This window comes from Rhinopithecus bieti, unplaced genomic scaffold (assembly GCF_001698545.2).
Source record: "Rhinopithecus bieti isolate Rb0 unplaced genomic scaffold, ASM169854v2 scaffold_7684, whole genome shotgun sequence".
In the NCBI taxonomy this organism is placed as follows: Eukaryota; Metazoa; Chordata; class Mammalia; order Primates; family Cercopithecidae; genus Rhinopithecus; species Rhinopithecus bieti.
In genome coordinates, this window is record NW_016806071.1 from 589041 (window position 1) to 612250 (window position 23210).

A 23210-nucleotide genomic window follows, 5' to 3' on the forward strand; every position below is an offset into this window, starting at 1 on the left:
AGAGAAGTAATAAAAGGCACCAGCAACATGGAAGTCACTGGTGACTCGCGAAAGACGATCACCTTTGGTGTGTAGAGCACAAAAGCCTGAGGGCGTAAAGAGAGGAGTGGAAAGTAAGAATGTCGAGACAGTCGACTATTACTGCCATTTTATGAATGAAGAAACCGAGGCTCAATATTTGACTATCTCATCCAAGGTGAAAGCCAGTGGGGTCAGATCCTGGACCTAGAATTCATGCAATGATTTGTGCACATCGCCTATGCAAGAGATAGAGCCAATTCTCTTCCAAACTGTAAAAGCCAACGCTTCCCTCGAAGGAGGCTTCGAGCTAAAGCATCCTTTCATGATGCCGCTTCCATTTTAAAGAAAAAAACAAAACAAAACAAAACAAAACAAAACAAAAAAAAAAACGAGAAGGCCTGGTGCGGGCTAGGAAGGAGCGGAGCAGGTACTGGCCCTCTCTGTTGGGGGAAGACCCGCCCCTTTTCCGCAGCCCGAGCCGGGCGCAGTCCACTGCGGCTGCGCGAGCCTGGCGCGCGCGGGGCGGGAACGCGGAAGGGGCTGGGACTGCGGCGCGGAGGCGAGGACCAGACCGGGGCGGGGCCCGGCAGTGGGAGTGCGGGGCCGGGGCGCGGGGGCGTGGGGTGGCGGGTGGGCGGCGTGGCGACCCAGGGGCGACAGAGGCAGCAGCAGCCGGAGGCCTGAGGAGAGGAGACCGGCGGCGGCGGCGGCAATGCTGGAGACCCTGCGCGAGCGGCTGCTGAGCGTGCAGCAGGATTTCACCTCCGGGTGGGTATACGGTGGGCGACGAAAAGGGACCTGAGGGGGCCGGGCCGCGCCTGGGATGCCAGTGCCTCGCTCCCTTCCCCGCGCCTCGGTCTGGGGTCCGTCCCGCCCCGCACCTCCCCGCCCCGCCCCGCCGAGGAAAGTAACGAACTTCCCGGCGTCCTTGCGTTGGGCGGCGCAAAGAAACTTAGGTCCCTGCGGGCCGCCTCTGACGCGCACCCCCAGGACCGGGAGGCGCTCGGCGGCGTAGCGGAGCTCCCGGGGGGTGTGGGACCCTGCAGTCCCCTCCCGGCAGCATCAGCCGGGCCCTGGAGGGGAGTCATGTGAGAAGCCAGCGCGCCTCTCCGCTTCCGTCCCCGCGGCACAGTGGCCTGCGCCCCTTGGCCCAGCTGACACCTGCTCGTGCGCACCTGGAGCTGGGCCCGCCGCCCTCCCCGGGTCGGATCGCCCCACACAGTAGCGCGCACTCTCCGGCCCGAGCCTTCCGCGCCGCGGCTCGGCTTTCACGCTCGGCTAGCCGGCCTAACCCTTGGCAAAGCTGGCCGCCCCTCCCCGTTAGCGTTCTTTCTCTACCTTTGCCGTGAGCTCAGCGCCTGGGCGAAGGCGCTCTTAAGCAGGAGAAGCGACAGAACTCTAGGAATGCTTTTAATATCCAGCGGTTCCCAAACTTTGCTTAGAATCACCTGGGAAACTTTCAGAGTTCTGATGCCCAGGTCTCACCCCATACCTGTTAACCAGAGTGCCTGGAGACGGCGTTTTAAAGATCCCCAGAGGATTCCAATGGGCACCAACGCCTGGGAACCACAGACCGAGACTCCGGCGTCAGATTGCCTAGGCATCCTGGCTCAACCACTAAACCAAACGTAGTTAGCTGCCTTGCCTCAATGTACTGTTTCCGCTACTGTAAAATGGGGATAATGATGGTACTTAAAAGGTTATTACAAGGATTAATGAATTAACATGTAAAACACGAAGTAAGCATTATGTCAGTAGTGTTACTTAGTGCGTAGTTCATTTTAATTTTTTCATTCCTTTAAAATGAAAAGATCTTTGAAAAGATCTTTCAACTTCAGCTTACAAATCCTTACAAATGTTGGAGCTTACAAATGTTGGAGGATACACTGAATGTGAGAGCATTTTCACTCATACTGTTTTAAATTTCTATCCCCCCACCTCCCCACCCCCCCGATGGAGTCTTGCTCTGTCGCCCAAGCTGGAGTGCAGTGGTGTGATGGTGTGATCTCAGCTCACTGCAACCGCTGCCTCCCGGATTCAAGCAATTCTCCTGCCTCCACCTCCCGAGTAGCTGGGACTACAGGCGCCCGCCACCATGCCTGGCTAATTTTTGTATTTTTTAGTAGAGACGGGTTTCGCTGTGTTGGCCAGGCTGGTCTCGAACTCCTGACCTTGTGATCCGCCTGCCTCGGCCTCCCAAAGTGCTGGGATTACAGGCGTGAGCTACCGTACCCGGCCCCCCCCCCTTTTTTTAAAGTGACAAGGTCTCGCCCTGTTGCCCACGCTGGAGTGCAGTGGCGCTATCATAGCTCACTGCAGCCCCCAATTCCTGGGTGCAAGCGATCCTCCCTCTTAGGCTTCCTAAAGTGGTGGGATTATAGGTATCAGTCACTGCTCCCAGCCTTGTTTGGAATTTCTAATGAGAAAGATTGTTAGCCAAAATTTTATCTTATTGGACAAGAATGTTAATACTATTTGCGTATTGGGCGTTGAATAACAACAAACTGTCAAACGCTTGAGCACTTAACACCTGTCAATCATTTTTGTTATTTTGGTGTTTAGAAAGTTAGTTATGGATGCTCGGAGTCATTCACTGATGGGTGTGCTTGCATGCTTACATTTTGTTCTCCCTATTTAGTAAAAGTACCTTCTTTTCAGAGCATAAATTATTGTATTGAAAACCTTTTGGTGTGATGCTGCAATGGCCCATTTGTAGCATGAGAGTGACTATTATTCTCCTGTTAGTATTTCATGGAATTCCTTGATGGCATAACAGCCCATCTTGTAGTTACTATAACTCTGTAGGTCACATGGTTGCCTCAGAAGCATTCATGCCCCTGACCTTTGTAAGAAGGCGTTTTACCCAGGAATGTAGATTCTGGACTGGGCTCTGGACTGCCAGGGTACAAAGCATCCTGGGAGATCAGGGTAACCCTAAACGTTTAGAGTTTAGTTAGGGAGAGACATGCCAAAGGGATCTGGTTAGAACCCCTTGGAAACTGACTTGACTTCTTAAAGATGCCGTAGTCTGGGGCCATTTTGGAGCTAGACATCCTGAGAGGGTTTCATTAGGTCCTTTGTTGGCTTTCTCCTGTACACATCACTTTCAGCTGACAAACCACTGGACTGTCAGTGTGTGCCATTAGCCTGTCACCTGGTGGAGAAATAACTCATCTCCGAGTGATGTCAGTCTCCCAGTAGACCCGTACCTCTAGTGCCTGATGTTCACTTTCTTCAGGTCCTCAATTTCCTACACCTAATCTGTTCGATTAAACTTTTCCATATTCAGCTTGAGACTGACCTACTTTACATAACTGAGTATTTTTGCCATGAGGAGAAACGATGGCAGTAAACACAGGATTCATGTGTTTATTATATGTTGGTAATGTGGAATTCAAAGATTAAAGAGACATGACCTGCATCACTAAAAAAGAAACACATTACATAAATGCAATGCTGATATCACAGCTAATAAAATTAACACTAATTCTTTTATATTATCAATTATACAGTCCATAATCAGATTTCTTTTGTTTTTAGAAACGACTTTTTACAGTTGGTTTGTTCAAATCCAGATCAGATAAGTTTCACACATTAAATTTGTTTAAAAACCAATTTTTGAAACAGATGACTGTTAAAGAGCCACATGGGGAAGCTTTTTTGTTGTCCCAGCTACTTAGGAGGCTGAGGCAGGAGGATCCCTTAAGCCCAGGAGTTCAAGACAAGCCTGGGCAACACAAAGAAACCCCATGTCTTGTCTGGGCATGGTGACTTACGCCTGTAATCTCAGCACTTTGGGAGGCCGAAGCGGGCAGATCACGAGGTCAGGAGTTCAAGACCAGCCTGGCCAACGTGGTGAAACCCCATCTCTACTAAAAAATATAAAAATTAGCTGGCCATGGTGGCGCGCGTCTGTAATCCCAGCTACTTAGGAGGCTGAGGCAGGAGAATGTCTTGAATCCAGGAGACAAAGGTTGCAGTGAGCCGAGATCACACCACTGCACTCCAGACTGGACGACAAAGCAAGACTCTGTCTCAAAAAAAAAGAAAGAAAGAAAGAAAGAAACTTCATCTCTTAAAAAAGAAAGAAAAAATGGAAAAGACATGACCCTGGCCACCCAGAGCTATCTCATTGGACTTGGCGTTTCTGTAGAACACTTGGTGGCAGAGCAACTGTGTGGAAACCAGAGCAGCTGCCTTCTAAAATAATTGGAAACACCAGGTGTGCACGTTGCCCCAGGGACTGAATGGAAGGCCTCAGGCATTTCTGGGCTCCTTCAGTGTGGCCAGTGCAGCTGCAACCACCCGCTGTCACCCAGAGCAGCATCCTCTCTTCAGAGCTTCTCTGATCATTTTCACTTTCTGAAAACTCATATGAAGGCCCTAACTCTAGACAAACTTACTTTTTTTCATTTTTAGTAAAATAGGACGATTCCTTATCAGTGTCATAAGAGAATGTCACTTTGGTGGTGAAATCATGTCCAATGAGAATGAATTTCTACATTCCATTCAAACTTAGAAAAAGTGCAGCTTAAGATCATTGTTCTTTAAGGGCAGTGTAGAGATTACTGGTGGTTTGGGAGGAACTCTAGGTTGTCCATGGACTTAATGGCCTTTTTTGTAAATTTTTATGCATAGTAACAATTATGTCAACATTGAGAACAACTAGTGATTATATCACATTCTTTCTGCCTTAATTGGGTGGTAGGCCAGCTTGGCCACAGACTGAAGAAGACTGGTTCTGAGCTTCACTCAAAGATCTTTTCCCCTCACCTAAAGTGAGTTGTAATTTGATTTAACTGAGTCAGAATTCTTGGAGCCTTTTGGAGAGTTCACATAAAATATCCCTTTTTACAGAGATTGACTTGAGCTCTCGGGGAGACTTTTGGACATACCGAAGTACATGCTTCGAAGCCACTCTGGTCTTTGACTTTTACCTTTTGAGCTGTTATGACCAAAGGCCTCAGGATTGAGGTATTTGACATGCAAACCCTTCAGGGAACTGAAAATTGGATTTACTGATGGGTTTACAGCTGCCTGTCACAGGCTGGTGTTTCCTGTTTGTGATGCACTGGGTTCCTGTGGTTAGGGATAAAAAACCTGCTATTGTTGCAACTAGACAGTGGGTATTTCCCCCTCAAAGCCCTCACTGCCCCCGCCCCCCACCTCCACCCCTGCCCGGTGTCCTCATTCTCTCTTCTTCTGTCCTTGTAGTGTCTACCAAAACCTGCACAAAATGGGAGGAGCCAGTCATCTAAACCACCATGTGTTAAATAGTGAAGTGTTGCTTGAAATGTTGACTACTCCAGGATTAACCATCTTCTTAATAAAATGAAAAGAATCTCAATATTCAACTTGATTTAATAAATATCTACTGAGTTCCTATTAAGTGCCAGTGCCAGACACTAGACTGGGCACTCAAAGTGTCCTTTTTCTTAGAAGCTAAAAAAACATTTGAGAGTGCATATACTCAGTTTTTCCTAGTCTTTCCTAAGCAGTGTCTATATATTGGCCCAGATCCTGCAGGTACAAAGGTGACTAAAACAGTCTCTGCCCACCAGATGCCCTAGACTGGTGCTGATGTAAAGCAAAGCAGAATGAACAGAATGTTAAATATACAAATAGTGTGGTATGTGAGTCTGAGGGAAGAGTCATTAGTTAGGATGCATTTACAGAAGGCTTCAAAGAGGAGGGGGTTTCTAAAACTAGGCCTTGAAGAATGAGGAGAAATTGCGATAGATTTGGATAAGCGCATTTCAGAGATGGAAGCAGTCCTGGGAGATGAAGCTGGAAAGGAAGTTTAGTGCCTGACAATAGAATATCTTAAATGCTTTGCTTAATTAATTTGTCAAATATTTATTGAGTGCTTACTATGTAGCAGGCACTATTTTAGGTACTGGGGATATAGCAGAGAACAAACCAGATAGCAAGTAAGATCCTTACTCTCGTTCTAGTAGCAGAAGGTCTAGAATATCTAGAAGGCCATAAGTTCTGTGGCTAAAAATCAGGCTGAGGAGAAGATGGCCTACCTGTATTTCTGGAAAAATATTTCTGTATTTCTGGAAGAATAACCTGAGAGGCCTTGTGATAGGAAGATTGGGGATAGGGTGGAGGGAGATTAACGTGAGAGGCCGTGTGATAGGAAGATTGGGGATGGGGTAGAAGGAGATTATTTAGGAGCCTGTAATGAAGGTCCAGGTGAAAGGGTAAGCAAGTGCTGATAGAAGTTTAAAGGAGGGAATGGATGTGTTAGGCACTGGACGGATTAGACAGCAGTGGGAGATGAAGAAGGTGCAGAAATTGAGAATGTGAATTTGGAGGTATCTTAGATAAATGGTATCATATGCCAACATTAAAGAATTTAAGAATAGGTTTGAGAGAGAAGGAACAGTTAACGGTGAATTTGTGGTGAGCTAACTGCTTGACAGCTGAGGAGCAGTTGGAAATTTCAGATGCGCTCAGGTGAGAGGTGAGAACTTGAAGCCATGTATTTGGGATTTAGGATAAAGGCATTAGGATGAAGATAGTCTAAATTCATCTTTCCTTCCTGAGTCTGAGCAGCTTTTGTGTGAATTTCTTAGGCTTTGGACCTTAGGTCATTTACAGTTTTAAGTGTGATTGAGGCTTTGGCTTTTCCCCGATCTCGCTTAAGAGAGAGAAAAAATTGATGAACACTGATGTGAAAATGTAATAGATTGGATGTGCCTTATGACAAAATACGCTAATTCATATATCTCTGTGGTGCTTTAAAGCAATCGTCCTCACCTTTCCTAATAGCCAACGATGTAGACAGTTGGAAATTGAGGTACAAATAAATGAAGCGTCTTGCAGGTTCCCCACCCTGTTGAGTCACCGGCAGATCTCATCAGCCGTTGTAGTACTCAATGCATCATTCTATTTATGTACATCTTTTTCTTTTCTTTTTTGCTCCGAGACAGGGTCTCACTCGGTCACTCAGGCTGGAGTGCTGTGGTATGCTCATGGCTCACTGCAGCCTCAACCTCCTGGGTTCAAGCAATCCTCCCACCTCAGCGTTCCAAGTAGCTGGGACTACAGGCATACACCACCACACCTGGCTAATTTGTGTATATTTGGTAGAGACAGGATTTTGCCATGTTGCCCAGGCTTATCTACATCTTTTACACTTTTGTCTAAGCAGTTTTGTGAATCACCCCCCTTTTTCAGTAAGAAGCCTCCATTTTAGTATTTTCTACAAAGATCAAAGACATAAATATGCCAGTGTCAAATTAAGGTGAAGTTGTTGGAGAGATCTAAAAATAAAATTATTGAACATTATGACGAATTTGAGGTTTAGTGCTTTGAACTTGAAAGTTGCCAGTAGAAAATAATTGTCAGATGGCTCACTTAGTCTCTATATTAATAAGCTCACACAGCACTTATGTGTTCATGGGTGTATGGTACTTGGGAGAAGACCAAGAATAGGGCTGGGCAAGCCTTTTGTAGGCACATTGGGAACCTCTACTTTATTTCACCTTAGCCCAGTAATGTAGTACACTGGTTTCTCAACTTTCTTGATGGGGATCACCTTTATTATAACTTTCATTTGAAAGTAGCTCTGTAGTTTCCAGAATGCCACCAAGGTCACATTTGGAATGTTGTTGAATTATTTTGGCACATCTTTATGGTTGAATATAATACTACCATTTTACATTTGAGGAAACTGGAATATTCCCCCGGATCAATATTCCCTTCACAGCATGTCATGATATTGTAGGACATTAAACAGACTTTATGAGTGGATTGTTTCTAGGACAGAATAAGTTCTCCAGAGAAACTGGAGTTAGCCCAAAATAAAAATAGTGGGCTAATTTCAGGTGAATTCTGGGTTTTGAGGATGTTTTTTCAGAAAGTACCTTTTTGGTTTTTTATTACTTTCTTAAGTATATCTGATCTTTTGTATTTTTCATCTTAATAGTTGGAAACAAGAAAGTTTAGCAGGCAAAAAGATGACTATTTTCAACTTTCCTATAGCTACTTTTTTTTTTTAATTTTTTTTTTTTTTAAATTTGTTTTACTTTCCTATAGCTACTTTGTTTTTTACTTTGTTTTTTAGCAGGGAAAAAGATGACTATTTCCAAGTTTCCTACGGCTACTTTGTTTTCTTCAACAGTTTCTTTTCTGCATTTTGGCACATTGGCAATTTATTTGGAGAAGATGTAGTGAGAAAAGATGAATACCTAAAAGATTGTTTTTGTTATTAAAAATGTTTTTTGGCTGGGTATGGTGGTTCATGCTTCTAATCCCAGCACTTGGGGAGGCTGAGGTGGGAGGATAGCTTGAGCCCAAGAGTTCAAGACCAGCCTGGGCAACACTGGGAGACCCCTGTCTCTACAAAGGATTTTTAAAAGCTAGCTAGGTGTGGTGGTGTGAGCCTGTAGTCCCAGCTATTCGAGATGCTAAGGTGGGAGGATCGCTTGAGGCCAGGAGCTTGAGACTGCAGTGAGCTATGATTGCTCTGTTGCACTCCAGTCTGGGTGATGCAGCAAGACCCTGTCTCAAAAAAAATTGCTTTTTACAAAGTTTCAAACACACACAGACAAATAGAATAACACAATGAACCACATATATCAGTAACTCAGATTCAATAATTTTCAGATATTCCCATGTTTGCCTTGTCTCTCGCTTTATTTATAATGTAAATGTCAGACTTGCCTACTATACCTGTGATATGTCAGCTTGCATCACTAAAAGAAACACATTACATAAATGCAATGCCGATATCATAGCTAATAAAATTAGCACAAATTTTTTGATATTATCGATTATGCAGTCCATAATCAGATGTCTTCTTCTTAGAAATGACTTTTTACAGTTGGTTTGTTCAAATCCAGATCAGATAAGTTTGACACATTAAATTTGGTTAAAGACCAATTTTTAAAACATGACTGTTAAAGAGCCACGTGGGAAAGCTTTTATTGAATCTTCCAACAATTTTACTTTCTGTTTCCTGTAACACTCCTTTTTTCCCTTTCATTTCAAACTAGATTTTTCTTTTTGTGGGTGGCGGGGAGGAGATGGGGGGACAGAGAAGAGAATCCCAAACTTGGCATATTACAATTAAGAAATTAAAAGTTTGTTTTAGAAATAAATAGTTGAAATACAAACTTAGAGATTTGCTAGATCATATAATTAGAGTAGTCCAAAGAGGATCTTAGGAATTCCCTTTCACCCTCAACTGTATAGAATTGTCCTGAATCACTAAAAATAATGCGAGAATCATTTTGAATATGATGTACTGCTGTATATAACTAGGATAATTTTGCCTAAGATGTTCTAAATATTTTGATCAAATTTTATAGTGCAAATGGTAGAGCATGGCCATAAAAATTGTTTTCCTTAGCTTTTGCTTAATCTTGGTTTAAACCAGATTTACTAGTTTCCAAGATAAGCTTAGAAATTTATATTAGACTTTTACATAATTTCCTAGACTTATCTAGAGAAATATGCAAATTACTTTTGTATTAAACAGATTGCTGAATCTTTTGAATTTTGCAGAGGAATTGATCTTGTCAATATTTTATTTTTTGAAAAAGATCATAGAGTAATATGAAACTCTTTGTATGACATTGGCATTCTAATTTGGTTTAAAAAAATGCAGTTTATCAGAAGTCCGCATATGGTGCTTAATCAGACATTATAGACAGAAAAGATGGAATCCTGTTTCAGAACCAGCAGGCATAGTTGTGCAGGTTGTACACTGTACAATGCATAGTTGAGTCATTCATGCAAGAGTCAACTTGTATATTAGGACAGTTTCTGGCTGATGGTAGTAAAGTGTCTGGAGGAAGGAACACCATTTCTGTTTTTACAAAGACTTTGTAGGGGCTAGCAGTAGTACTGTGGCCTCTATTTTCAGTTTCTATTTACAAATGAATATTTGTTGAAGTGATTGAGAAGAATGTGTACATGATATCTCATTTTACATATTACCACATACTGTAGCTCTCACTTATTGGCAACCTCAGTTATCTGTAACAGAGTCCACAGCCAAAATAAAGTAAAACTGGACCAGTGAAGTGAAAATATATTGTATAGTTTATGAACATCATATTTTACATTTAAAAGAGCCTGTTAATTCTATATATGCAGCTCTAGCCCATTTATCTGTTTTCCAGTGCAATAATTTAAAAGCAGCAAGTAGAGGGGAGGAGACTGCTAGAGTTAAATAGCTAGCAGAAGCAGTGAGTGAGAGCTGACAGCCAGGTGGCCAATGGTAGAGAAAGAAAATTTAGGAAAGGTAAACATAAGAGCCCAAACAGACACAAAGCTACCATAGATTGGTTTCAGCTTAATAGATGAAGATGCATTTCTAGCTTAGAAGTATCAGGGAAGAGTACTGTTTTGCTGCAAAATGCAGTCAATGATGTTCTTAATACTGATCCTGAGTTATCCCAAAATGTTAAATGAGATATGCTAAATCCTCTTTAATGAAAGAAGTTTGCGATATATTTTAAAAGCTTTTCTCCACTAAAATTTCAAATACCGTGGGCGCTTAAAGAGATTTGAATGCCTGGGTAGCATCTACTTAATGAAGTGTGCTGCTTAGATATCTTTGTTACCTATTGATTTCTCCTATGTGGAACATTACTTTTTCTAAAGATGCCAGATAAATTATGTTTCTGTGGTCTGATCACATTTAGGAATCTTTGTTTCTAAAAAAGGGACTTGAGATAAGTGAGAATATGAAAATAAGGCCTGGGATTACTTGTGCACACCTGTAATCCCAGCTCTTTGCGGGGGCTGAGGTGGGAAGATCACTTGAGGACAGGAGTTAGAGACCAGATTGGGCACCATAGTGAGACCAAAATAAAAGTGAAACAAGTAGCTGGGCATGGTGGCACATACCTATAGTCCTTGTTACCCAGGAGGCTGAGGTGGGAGGATTGCTTGAGCCCAAGAGTTTGAGGTTATAGTAAGCTATAATCGCACCACTATACTCTAGCCTGGGCAACAAAGTGAGACCATCTCTTTAAAAAAAAAAAAAAAAATTTGCTACAGATTTTTCCGTTTGTGGTATCTAACATATAGTAAACACTCAAATATTTGTTGTCTTTTGAGGTACTTAATTCTTGCTTAAAAAAACAAAAGTAGCTTATCTGACCTAAAATTTTAACATGTGAAAATTTGTGGTTGAAAAATCTCTGGGCTGGGTGGGGTGGCTCATGCCTGTAATCCCAGCATTTTGGGAGGCGGCTGAGGCAGGAGGATCATTTGAGGCATGGGGTTTGAGACCAGCTTGGGCAACATAGCCAGACTCTGTCTCCACTAAATAAAAAAAGAAATTACCCAGGCTTGGTGGCGGGTGACTGTAGTCCCAGCTACTCAGGAGGATGAGGTGGGAGGATCACTTGGGCCCAGGAGGTTGAGGCTGCAGTGAGTCATGTACATGTCACTGCACTCCAGCCTGGGCAACAGAGTGAGACCCTGTCTCAAAAAATAATAATAATAATAATCTCTTGACTTGTAAAAATATTATATTTTATATTGAATTATAGGCTGAAGACTTTAAGTGACAAGTCAAGAGAAGCAAAAGTGAAAAGCAAACCCAGGTAAGCTTGTGCTAAGATTTTAAGTTACTGTGACTTAAATTTCATACAACGTTTGGTTGTGTCCATAATTGTGTAATTATATTAATGAACCTTAGATTTGTTGAGTGCATCTGACTACAAAATAATTTATTGGTTCTTTCTAAATTTTGTAACAGAAAATTTTCCAATAAAATTGTGAAATGGTTGAAAAAATGGTAAAGTATAATTGTTTTACTCTGACAATCAGTATTATTTGATCAAAATTAGTCATTTTTAATTTGTATAAGAGCAAAATTAAAAGTCCTGAATTATTGAAAAGCAAATTAATAATGATATACTACTTGGCAAATGAGCCTCTTTAGCTATGTTACCTGTTTTATATGAAAACACCAGGATTGTGCTGTTTGTCCATTTTTTTAATAAAGTAAAGCATGTGACCAGATTTCATTTTCAACCTAGAGATGAACTTTGATCTTATGTATTTGTTCTTATCCAACATTATATTAAATCATTTATTGTATTGTATGCTGAAGACAATCTCTGGGGCAAAATGATGGTTGATAGTGTGTTACAGTACATTAACTCTGAAATAAAACACATTTCTCTAAAAGTTTAATAATTGTCATTAGTGACTTTAAAATATATTACAATTGACAATGTCAAAATTCTTGTATGTACCTTTTTTTTTTCAGTTGGCTAAATCAAGAACAGTTTTAATAAGTGTTTCTTTTGGGCAGGACTGTTCCATTTTTGCCAAAGTACTCTGCTGGATTAGAATTACTTAGCAGGTAAGTGTTTTCATTTGTAGAGGAAGGTTATACTTCTGACTGTTTTACTGACCAAAAATATCTTTTAATTTTATAGGTTAAAAACCTTAAAATAGCTAAATTTTACTTTAATGCAGTGATTGGGAATTATTTGTGTATTATCTTCCTTGAGAGCTTTCACTTTCTACTCATTAGTACAAAGTCCATTCAAACTTTGAGCAGACAGATCAGTATGGTATTTACAAGTCAATACTTTATTATGTTTATTGATAATATGTATCGTTTCTTTGTTATAAGAAAAATGATTCTGGATTTGAGGCCCCGATAATTTTGTTTTTTCACTTTGATTCTTACGTCATTTCTTTTCCAGTCCATTCTTTTATTGATGTGGAGGTTAATATTAAAATATGTGGTCTTTTTAGATATAACATCAAAAGCACAAACAAAATAAAAATTAGACACAATGGACTTGGTCAAAATTAAATACTTTTGTGCATCAACGCCATCAAGATAGTGAAGTGACAAAACATAGAATGTGAGAAAACATTTGCAGATCATATATATGAGGAACGACATGTATCCAGAATATATAAAGAACTTTGATAACTTAACAATAAAAAGACAAATAACCCCATGAAGAAATAGACAAAAAATTTGAATAGACATTTCTCAAAAGAAGATATGCAGATAACCAATAAGCACATGGAAAGATGCTCAACATTGTTAGTCTTCACAGAAACGCAAATCAAAACCACAATGAGGCCGGTCACGGTTGCTCATGCCTGTAATCCCAGCGTTTTGGGAGGTTGAGGCAGGCAGATCACTTGATGTCAGGAGTTTGAGACCAGCCTGGCCAACATAGTGAAACCCTGTCTCTTACTAAAGATACAAAAATTAGCTGGGCCTAGTGGTGCATGCCTGTAATCCTAGCTACTCGGGGGGCTGAGGCAGGAGAATCCCTTCTGAGGCAGGAGAATCACTGGAGTGCCATGGCGTCGTCTCGGCAGAGGTTGCGGTGAGCTGAGATCGTGCCATTATCCTCCAGCCTGGGCAACAAGAGCGAAACTCCATCTCAATAAATAAATAAATAAATAAATAAATAAATAAATAAATAAATAAATACAGTATATGGTTAAAGTATGTCATTATACATAGTTCTGTGCTTACTAATGTGCCATTGGCAGATGTGTGGTAAACATGTATGTGGGAGAGGGTGTACTGCTTTTCCTTATCTGTATTTGTTATGACACAATCTCTAATACCTACATTTTCCTTTCTCCTTTCTGGTTCTTCATTGGGTTTCTTTTTATGGTTGCTAAATCTAGAGATTTTCCTTCTCTGAAGTGAAAAGTACTTAATATGATATTTTCTTCCTTTGTTTTGTTGCGTGAAGAACAGAAATGAACATGAAAGGAAGTGTAGTACAAATTAATCAGTAACATATTGTTTACTATTTACATTTTATCTTTATGTTTTCTCTAGAAACTTAGTTGAAATAGCTTCATTTTACTGAAAATTTATGTTAGAGCTATCGATTTTTTGTGTGGTATTTTTTGGGGATGGCATTGCATTTTGGGAGTTAATGTGGAAAATTTACATCTATAGGAGGGTTTCAATAATGGGTCCATACATTGCTCTGAAACAGTCTTTTCCCATTGGAACAAAAATTGAATGTGGGAAAGACCATTTTAAATAGCAAATATTTAAATCCTATTTTTAATTTTAAAAATGCAGTATACATAACATAAAATTTGTCTTAACCATTCTTAAATTGAGTAGTGCTGAGTATATTCACATGGTTGTGCATCCAATCCCAAAAACTCTTTCCATCTTGCAAAATGGAAACTCTGTACCTATTAACCAACAACTCTCATTTCTACTCCCTCCTCTCCATCCCAGGCAACCATCATTCTATTTTCTTTCTCTGTGAATTTGACTATTCTAGGAACATCATATAAAGTACTTCTGTGTGTGACCGGCTTATTTCATTTACCATAATGTTTTCAAAGTTTATGTTGTAGCATGTGTCAGAATTTTCTTTCTTTGAAAAGCTGAATGTTCTGTTGTAAGTATGTACCATATTTTGTTTATTCATCTGTTGATGGACACTTGAGTTGCTTCCACTTTTTGGCTGTTCTAAATAATGCTGCTAGGAACATGAGTGACAAGTATCTTTTTGGCACCTTGCTTTCAGTTCCTTTGGGTATATACCCAGCTGTAGAATTATTGGATCATATGGTAATTCTGTGTTTTATTCTTTGTGAAAACACCATACTGTTTTCCATAGTGACTGTATCATTTTACTTTCCCATCAGTATTGTATAAAGGTTCTAATTTCTTCCTATCCTCACCAGTGCTCGCTATTTTCTTGTTTTTTGTTATAGCTACTCTAATGAGTGTGAGGATTTTCCCCTGTGTTTTCTTCTAAGAGTTTTTCTTGTCAAGATTGTTTTGGCTGTTGAAGGTCATTTAGATTTCATATGAATTTTAAGATGTATTTTCTGTTGTTTGCAAAGAATGTCATTGGGATTTCGATTGGGATTAAATTGAATCTGTGGTCATTTTGCTTATTACAGATAACAATGTTAAGTATTCCAATCCATTAACATGGAGTGCTTTTTCTATTTATTGATGTCTTCTTTAATTTCTTTCAATATTGTTTTGTAGTTTTCATTGTGTGAGTCTTTCATCATCTTTGTTAATTCCCAAGTATTTTTTTTGTTGCTATCACATATGAAATTGTTTTCTTAATTGCTTTTTTTAATTATTTATTGGTAGTATGTAGAAACAACTGACTTGTGTGTTGATTTAGTATCATACTTTGCTGAGTTCCTTTATCCTGATAGTTTTTTGTGTGGAACTTTCAGGGTTTTCTGCATATAAGATCATATCATTTATGAATAGAGATCATTTTACTTCATTCATTCCAATTTGAATGCCTTTTCTTTCTTTTTCTTGCCTAATTGCTCTGGCTAGACCATCCAGTACTGTGTTGAGTCGAACTGGAAAGAGCAGGCATCCTTGTCTTGTTCCTTCTCTTGATCCTGATCTTACAGGAAAAGCTTTCAGTCTTTCAACATTGAGTATAATGTTAACTATGAATTTTTATTATGTTGATATTGTTCCCTTCTACTTCTAGTTTTAATGTTTTTATCATGAAAGGATGTTGAATTTTTTAAAATAATTTTTCTGCTTGAATTGGGATGACCATGTGTTTTTTTCCTTTCGTTCTACCAATCTGGTATATTATTACATTGACAGATTTTCATATTTTGAGCCATTCTTGCATTCCAGGAATAAATCCCACTTGGAAATTGTGTATAATGCTTTCAACATGCTGCAGAATTTAGTTTGCCAGTATTTTGTTGAGGATTTTTGCGTTAGTATTCATAAGGAGTATTGGTCTGTAGTTTCCTTTTCTTGTATGCCTTTGGCTTTGGTATTAGAGTAATGCTGGCTTATAGAATGAGTTAGAATTTATTCCTTCCTCTTCATTTTCTTTTTTAAAAGAATTTCAGAATGGTCGATGTTGGTTCTTTTTTAAATGTTTGGTAGAATTCACCAGTGAAGCAATCAAGTCCAGGGTTTTTCATCTTGAGGTTTTTTATTACTAATTAAATTTCTCATTTCTTCAGGATTCAGTCTTGGTGTGTTTTGTGTTTGTGGGAATTTGTCCAGTTCAGCTAGTTTATCCAGTTTGTTAGCATACATTGTTCATAGCACTCTCTTATAATCCTTTTTATTGCTGTAAGATTCATAGTAATAGTCCCACTTCATTATAGTTTTAGTAACTTGAATCTTTTTTTTTCCTTAGTCAGTCTAGGTAAACATTTGTTAATTTTGATAATTTAAATTGTTTTATCTTCAATCATGTTGATTCTTTCTTCTACTCAAATGTGCTTTGGAACTCCTCCAGTGAATTATTCATTTCAGTTATTAGACTTTTAATCTCCAGAATTTCTTATTGGTTCCTTTCTGTTTTATATCTACCACTGGTAGATAAAAATGGTAATGGTATTGATGTTATCATTTAGTTCATGTATCATTTTTCACATCTGACTGGCATGAGATTGTGTGTATCTCATTGTGGTTTTAATTTGCATTGCTCTGATGATTAGTGATGTTGAGCATTTTTTTCATCTTTGTTGGCTGCTCGTATGTCTTCATTTGAGAAGAGTCTATTCATATCCTTTGCTCACTTTTTAATGGGGTTTTTTCTTGTTCATTTGTTTTAAGTTCCTTATAGATTCTGGATATTAGTCTTTTGTTGATGCATAGTTTGCAAATACTTTCTCTCATTCTGTAGGTTATCTGTTTATTGTGTTAATTGTTTCTTTTGCTGTGCAGAAGCTCTTTAGTTTAAGTCCCATTTGTCAATTTTGTCGCAGTTGTTTTTGAGGTCTTCGTCATAAATTCTTTGCTTAGGCCAATGCCCAGAAGGGTTTTTTTCTGGGTTTTCTTCTAGAGTTTTTATACTTTGAGGTCTTACACGTAAGTCTTTAATCTTGAGCTAATTTTTGTAAATGATAAGAGGTAGGGGTCCAGTTTTGTTCATCCATAAATGGCTAGCCAGTTTTCCTTGCACCATTTATTGAGTAGGATGTCCTTTCCCCATTGTTTATTTTTGTTGACGTTGTTGAAGATCAGTTAGTTGTAGCTGTGTGACTTTATTTCTGGGTTCTCTGTCCTGTTCCATTGATCTGTGTGTCTATTTTTATACTAGTACTATGATGTTTTGGTTACTATAGCCTTGTAGTGTGGTTTGAAGTCAGGTAATGTGATGCTTCTAAGTTTGTTCTTTTTGCTTTGGTTTGCTTTGGCTATTCAGGCTCTTTTTTTGGTTCCATGTGAATTTTAGATTTTTTTTTTTCTGATTTTGTGGAAAATGGCATTGGTAATTTGATGGGAATTGCATTGAATCTGTAGATTGCTTTGGGTAATGTGGTCATTTTAATGATATCGACTCTTCTAATCCATGAGCATGGAATGTTTTTCCATTTGTGTCATCTATGATTTCTTTCATCAGTGTTTTACAGTTCTCTTTGTAGAGATCTTTTACTTCCTTGGTTATATATACTGGGTATTGTATATGTGTGTGGGTGTGTGTGTGTGTGTGTGTGTGTGTGTGTGTGTATTTATCTGTTGTAAATGTGATGGAGTTCTTGATCTGGTTCTCAGATTGAATGTTGTTGGTGTGTAAAAATGCTGTGATTTTATTTTTATTTATTTTTTAATTTTATTTTTTAGTTTTCAAATGAGTTGATGTTATGGATTTTGTACATTGCTTTTGTATGCTGAAAAGTTACTGAAGTTATTTATCAGGTCTATGAGTCTTTTGGAGGATTCTTTAGGGTTTTCTGGATATATAGTCGTGTTGTCAGCAAACAGAGATAATTAATGTGTCTTCATCTTTTCCTATTTGGATACCTTATATTTCTTTCTCATGCTTGATTGCTTCAGCTAGGACTTCCAGTATTATGTTGAATAGGAGTGGTGGGAGTGGACATCCTTGTCTTGTTCCAGTTCTTAGGGGGAATGCTTTCAACTATTGCCCGTTCAGTATTATGTTGGCTGTGGGTTTGTCATATATGGCTCTTCTTATTTTCAGGTATGTTCCTTCGATGCCTTGTTTGTTGAGGATTTTCATTATGAAGCGATGTTGAATTTTATCAAATGCCTTTTCTGTGTCTATTGAGATCATGTTATTTTTGCTTTTAACTCTGTTTATGTGATAAATCACATTTATTGATTTGTGTTTGTTGAACCATCTTTGCATCCCAGGGATAAAACCCACTCGATCATGGTGAACTCTCTCTTAGATGTGCTGTTGGATTTGGTTTGATAGCATTTTGTTGAGAATTTCTGTGTCTGTGTTTATCAGGGATGTTGACCTGTAGTTTTCCTTTTTTGTTATGTCATTGCTAGGTTTTGGAATCAGAATAATACTAGTTGCATAGAATGAGGTGAAGGAGAAATCCCCCCTCTTCAGTTTTTTGGAATAGTTTCACTAAGATCAGTACCAGTTCTTTGCATATCTGGTGGAATTTAGCCGTAAATCCATCTGGTCTAGGGCTTTTTTTGGTTGGTAGATTTTTTTTTTTTTATTACTGATTGAATGTTGTAACTTGTTATTGGTCTGTTCAGAATTTCAATTTCTTTCTGATTCATTCTGGAAGGTGATGTGTTTCTGGAATTAATCTGTTTCCTCTAGGTCTTCTAATTTGTGCACATAGAGATGTTATTGGTAGTCTCTGATCTTTTGTCTTTCTGCGGTGTCAGTTGTGTCGTTTTTGTCATTTCTGATAGTGCTTATTTGAATCTCTTTCCTTTTTTTCTTGGTTAATCTACCCAGCAGTCTGTCAATCTTGTTTATCTTTTCAAATAATCAACTTTTTGTGTTGTTGATACTTTGTATGGTTTTTTGGTCTCAATTTCATTTAGTTCTGCTCTGATCGTAATTATTTCTTCTGCTAGTTTTGGGTTTAATTCTTGTCTTTCTAGTTCTTTTAAGTGTGGTGTTAGGTTGTTAATTTGAGATCTTTGTGTGTTTTGTTGTAGGCATTGAGCACTGTAAATTTTCTTCTTAATACTGCTTTTGCTGTATCTCAGAGGTTTTGGTATGTTGTGTCTTTATTTTCATTTGATTCAATTAATTTTTTTGATCTCTGCCTTAATTTCATTGTTTACCCAGAAGTCATTCAGGAGCAGGTTGTTTAGTTTCCATGTACTTATGTGGTTCTTAGGGTTCCTCTTGGTATTTATTTTGATTTTATTCCACTGTGCTCTGAGAAGATGCTTGATATGATTTTGATTGTTTTGAATGTATTCGGACCTGCTTATGGTTGAGCATGTGGTCAATTTTACAGACTGTTCAATGCACAGATGAGAAGAATGTATATACTGTGGTAGTTGGGTGGAGTATTCTGTAGATGTCCATTAGGTTCATTAGGTTGACAGTCTAATTTATGTCCAAATCTTTGTTAGTTTTGTGCCATGATCTGTCTAGTGCTGCTGGTAGGGTGTTGAAGTCCCCCACTGTTATTGTATGGCTATCTCTTTTTTTAGGTTCTAGTAGTAGTTTATAAATCTGGATCCTGTGATGTTGGGTACATATGTATTTAGGATACGATATCTTCTTATTGAATCGAGCTCTTTATCATTATGTTGTACCCTTCTTTTTTTTTTTTTTTTTTTTTTTTACTGTTCTTGGTTTAAAGTTTTTTTTATCTGATACAAGAGTAGCAACTTCTGCTCTTTTTTGTTTTCCATTTTCATTTTCCATCCCTTTATTCTGAGCCTATGGGTGTCATTACATATGAGATAGGTCTCTTGAAGGTAAGGTTGGATCTTGTTTTTTTAATCTAACTTGCCACTATGTCTCTTTTAAGTGGGGGATTTAGGCTGTTTCCTTTCAAGGTTAATATTGATATGTGAAGTTTTGTTCCTTTAATAGTGTTGTTAGCTAGTTGCTTTGTAATCTTGATTGTGTAATTGCTTTGTAGGGTCTGAGCTTTGTGCTTATGTGTGCTTTTATGGTAGCAGGTATCATTCTTTCATTTCCATGTTTAGAACTCGGTTGAGCATTTCCTGTAGGTCCAGTCTGATGGTGATACATTCCCTTTGTGTTTGCTTGTCTGGGAAAGATTTCATTTCTTCTTTGTTTATGAAGCTTAGATGAACAGGATATAAAATTCTTGGCTGGCAAGTTTTTTTTTTTTTAAGGAGGCTAAAAATAGGCCCCCAGTCTCTTCTGAGTGTAAAGCTTCAGCTGAGAAGTCCACTGTTAGCCTGATGGGTTTTCCTCTATAGGTAATATAGCCCTTTTCTCTAGCTTTCTTTATGATTTTTGCTTTCATGTTGACCTTAGTCTGATGACTATATGTCTTGGGGATGTCATCTTATGTAATATCTCACAGGAGTCTCTGAATTTCTTGATTCTAGATTTCAGCTTCTCTGTCAAGATTGGGAAAATTTTCCTGGATTATTCCCTCAAATATGTTTTCCAAGTTGCTTGCTTTTTCTTCTCTCTCAGGAATGCTAGTAAGTGAAAGATTTGTTTGCTTTACATAATCCCATATTTCTTGAAGGCTTTGTTCATTTTTTAGAAATTCCATTTTCTTTATTTTTGTCTGCATTGGTTAATTTGAATGACTGGTCTACAGGCTCTGTAATTCTTTCTTCTGCTTTGTCTAGCCTATTAACTATATTTTAAAATTCCTTTAGTAAATTTTAGAATTCAAGCAGTTCTATTTGTTTCTCTCTTAATATAGCTATCTCGTCTATCATATACTGAATCGGTTTTCTGGTTTCTTTGTATTGGATTTCAACTTTTTTCTTGGATCTTGTTGAATTTAGATGCAATACGTATTTTTAATCTTTATCTGCCATCCTATACATTTCAGTCTGGTTAGGATCCATTGCTAGAGAGCTAATGTGATCCTTTGAGGTGCCAGAACACTCTGGCTTTTTGTACTGCCAGAGTTCTTACACTAATTCCTTCTCATTTGAGGAAGCTGTCTCTTTTTATTTTGACTTTGCCATCATTTGGATGTGACTTGTTTTTTCTTTTTTTCCTTAAGGGTATGACTGTGGTATATGTTGTGTATTATCATTTGCCTTTGTTTCTGGGTTCTTCCAGAGAGCCAAAATGCTATAGGGGTTCCTTGGTTATGGATAGCTTCTGTGCAGTGGCTTTCTCAGATGATGCTTATTGTAGTGATGAATTGGCTCTAAGAGCTGACACCTAACACCTTATCTCCTATGGAGCTGAGGGTGTGGAGATCCCAGGGGGCTCATCTTGTGGACTAGCACTAAGCCCTTTTTGTAGCAGATTTTTATTTGGTGGTGCAGTTCGGGTTGCAGTCCAGTAGATGGCACTTAAGAGTAAGAGCTGGCAGGTAGGCTGGCGTTGGGTGGAAGCACCTGCCCTGAGCGGGCAGGGGATGGTGATGGGAAGAGATCCGGTGGGGTGTGCTAAGGTCTTGGGGGAGAAGGTGGGTGGGTACACCCACTCCTCATCCTGTGCTGGCAAGAACGTGATCCACTTCCTATCAGGCCCCCATCACAAGGCTCCCAACCTTCATTTCATAAAGATTTTTTCCTTTGGTTCCTGTCTGCGGGTTGCGGGTTCACTCCTCTGAGGGCTGCCACCAAAATGGGCTCAGGGAGAGTCTCTTCCTCCAGATGGGAGCAGGCAACTCTGTAACTTGTCTTCCCTTGTCGGAATGTTACTGCTCTGTGTAGGGAAGGGGAGTTGGGCCCCACCCTTCCTGAAAGCTTGAGCTGTGCAGGGCTCACCTTCAGTAGAAGTGGAGCCGCCACGAGAAGCATGAAATATGTTGTGTGTCCAAGTGCATGTACTGTCCCCTGGCAGGGAGAACACTGCTGCATCAGCAACAGTGTAGGGGGATGCAGGAGATGACCCCTTCCCCACATCCATTCCTGGGTGATGATACTGCCTCTTGCAGTGGTTGGCACTGTGCCTGCATTTCCTTTGTCCCCTGGGGTGCTTTTGGTGGGCCGCACTCTCTTCCACTTAGGGATGGCCCATGCAGGGGGTTAGATCTCCAGAGATCTCACAGTTACCTGGGGAACTGCTGGTTCCCTGTGCTTGCCAAAGTTAGCGTGGTTTGTGGGGTGTGTTTGCAGGGAATCTGGTGGTGTGGTGACTCAAGGGCAGAGAATCCCTGGGCAGGGCAGCATCCCACCGCCAATGAGCGACGAGTATGGTATCTGGCACCTGAGGGTAGTGTGGACATGCCTGTACACACGAGTTGGCCACCAGATTCTCCAGCCCCAGGAGGTTTTCAAATCGCCACCAATAGTGTTGCTCTGGGTCACAAGGGCAGAGGAGCACTCTCCAACAATTTGTTGGTCAGGAGATCGTTGGAGGAGTGAGGGGAGCAGAGAACTACTCCCACCTACCCTTTCCACAGGGCTCCAAGGTCCTTGAGGGTCGATCTCTGCCAGACTCTTGCTGCTTTCCTTTTCTGCACCCCAGCTTCTTCCCATGGGCACTCTGACAGGTCCTGCTTCCCTTCCCTCAGTTTTCTGTCTAGAATTTGTCCACTCACCAGTAACTTTTATCTATTTTTTGAGAAAAACTGGCTTTTGATGTCCCTAGTAAGCCATCTTGGGACAAAAAAAAAAAAAAAAAAAACCACACCACAAAACAAAAAACAATTTCGTCTGTTATTGAATGTCCTAATCTTTAAGTGTCTGGCTCTCCAAAAGGGAAAAGAGAACAAAGAAAGGGGACAAAACCAGACGTTGGCCTTTTAAATCCTCTGAAAATTGCTAGCCAGAGCGGGAGGGGTTTTCAACAGTTGCTGCCTCTGTGTCTGCATCTCCCTAATTAGAAGCAGCAATTGTGATCAAAGCACAGACTCCCTGATGTTTGGAGCACAGGGTCCTTATTGGCCCACTTTGACTTTCATAAGCCATGTATAAGCTACTTCAGGAACAAGTGCATGGCTGCCTGTCCAGGGGTTGGGGTGGTGGATGAGTAGCTGCCATTGTGCTAAAACCTGAAATCGACTGAAATGAACCTCAGTTTACCCTCCAAATCTTCCCCTGGAAGTTGCAAGCCTTTAATAGATTCTAGAATCCCAAAATAGTTACATCAGACAGATTCTGCCAATGTGATTGTGGTCTAGGTAGGGTGACAGATTCTAGATGCTTCTTGCTCTAACATCTTCTATTTCATAAGTCATAATGTTTTAAAGAGGGTAGTACAACACAGTCTACAGTTACTTTCCTATGTTCGTATGGCTCTAATGCTATATAATTAGCCCTTTCCTTTGTCTCCCAAGTAAGGTAATTATTTACATGTGTGGTCATCTTCCTAACTGTATTGTGAACTCTTCCACTAGTC

At 39.7% G+C, this 23210-nt stretch overlaps 1 protein-coding gene across 3 annotated transcripts in view; it reads left to right on the top strand.

Moving 5' to 3' along the window:
• Window positions 1-539: 539 nt before the first annotated feature.
• The window catches only part of DTNBP1 (dystrobrevin binding protein 1), a 156053-nt gene continuing 133382 nt past the window's right edge, over window positions 540-23210 (top strand). For 2 of the 3 annotated variants that reach the window (XM_017874513.1, XM_017874512.1), the window contains exons 1-3: window positions 540-789; window positions 11538-11591; window positions 12308-12358. In XM_017874513.1, coding sequence (XP_017730002.1) covers window positions 734-789; window positions 11538-11591; window positions 12308-12358 — 161 coding nt within the window. In that variant the 5' untranslated portion in view covers window positions 540-733. Of the gene's footprint in view, window positions 790-11537; window positions 11592-12307; window positions 12359-20292; window positions 20378-23210 lie in introns of those variants that run through there. The other variant, XM_017874514.1, reaches the window with a different exon arrangement.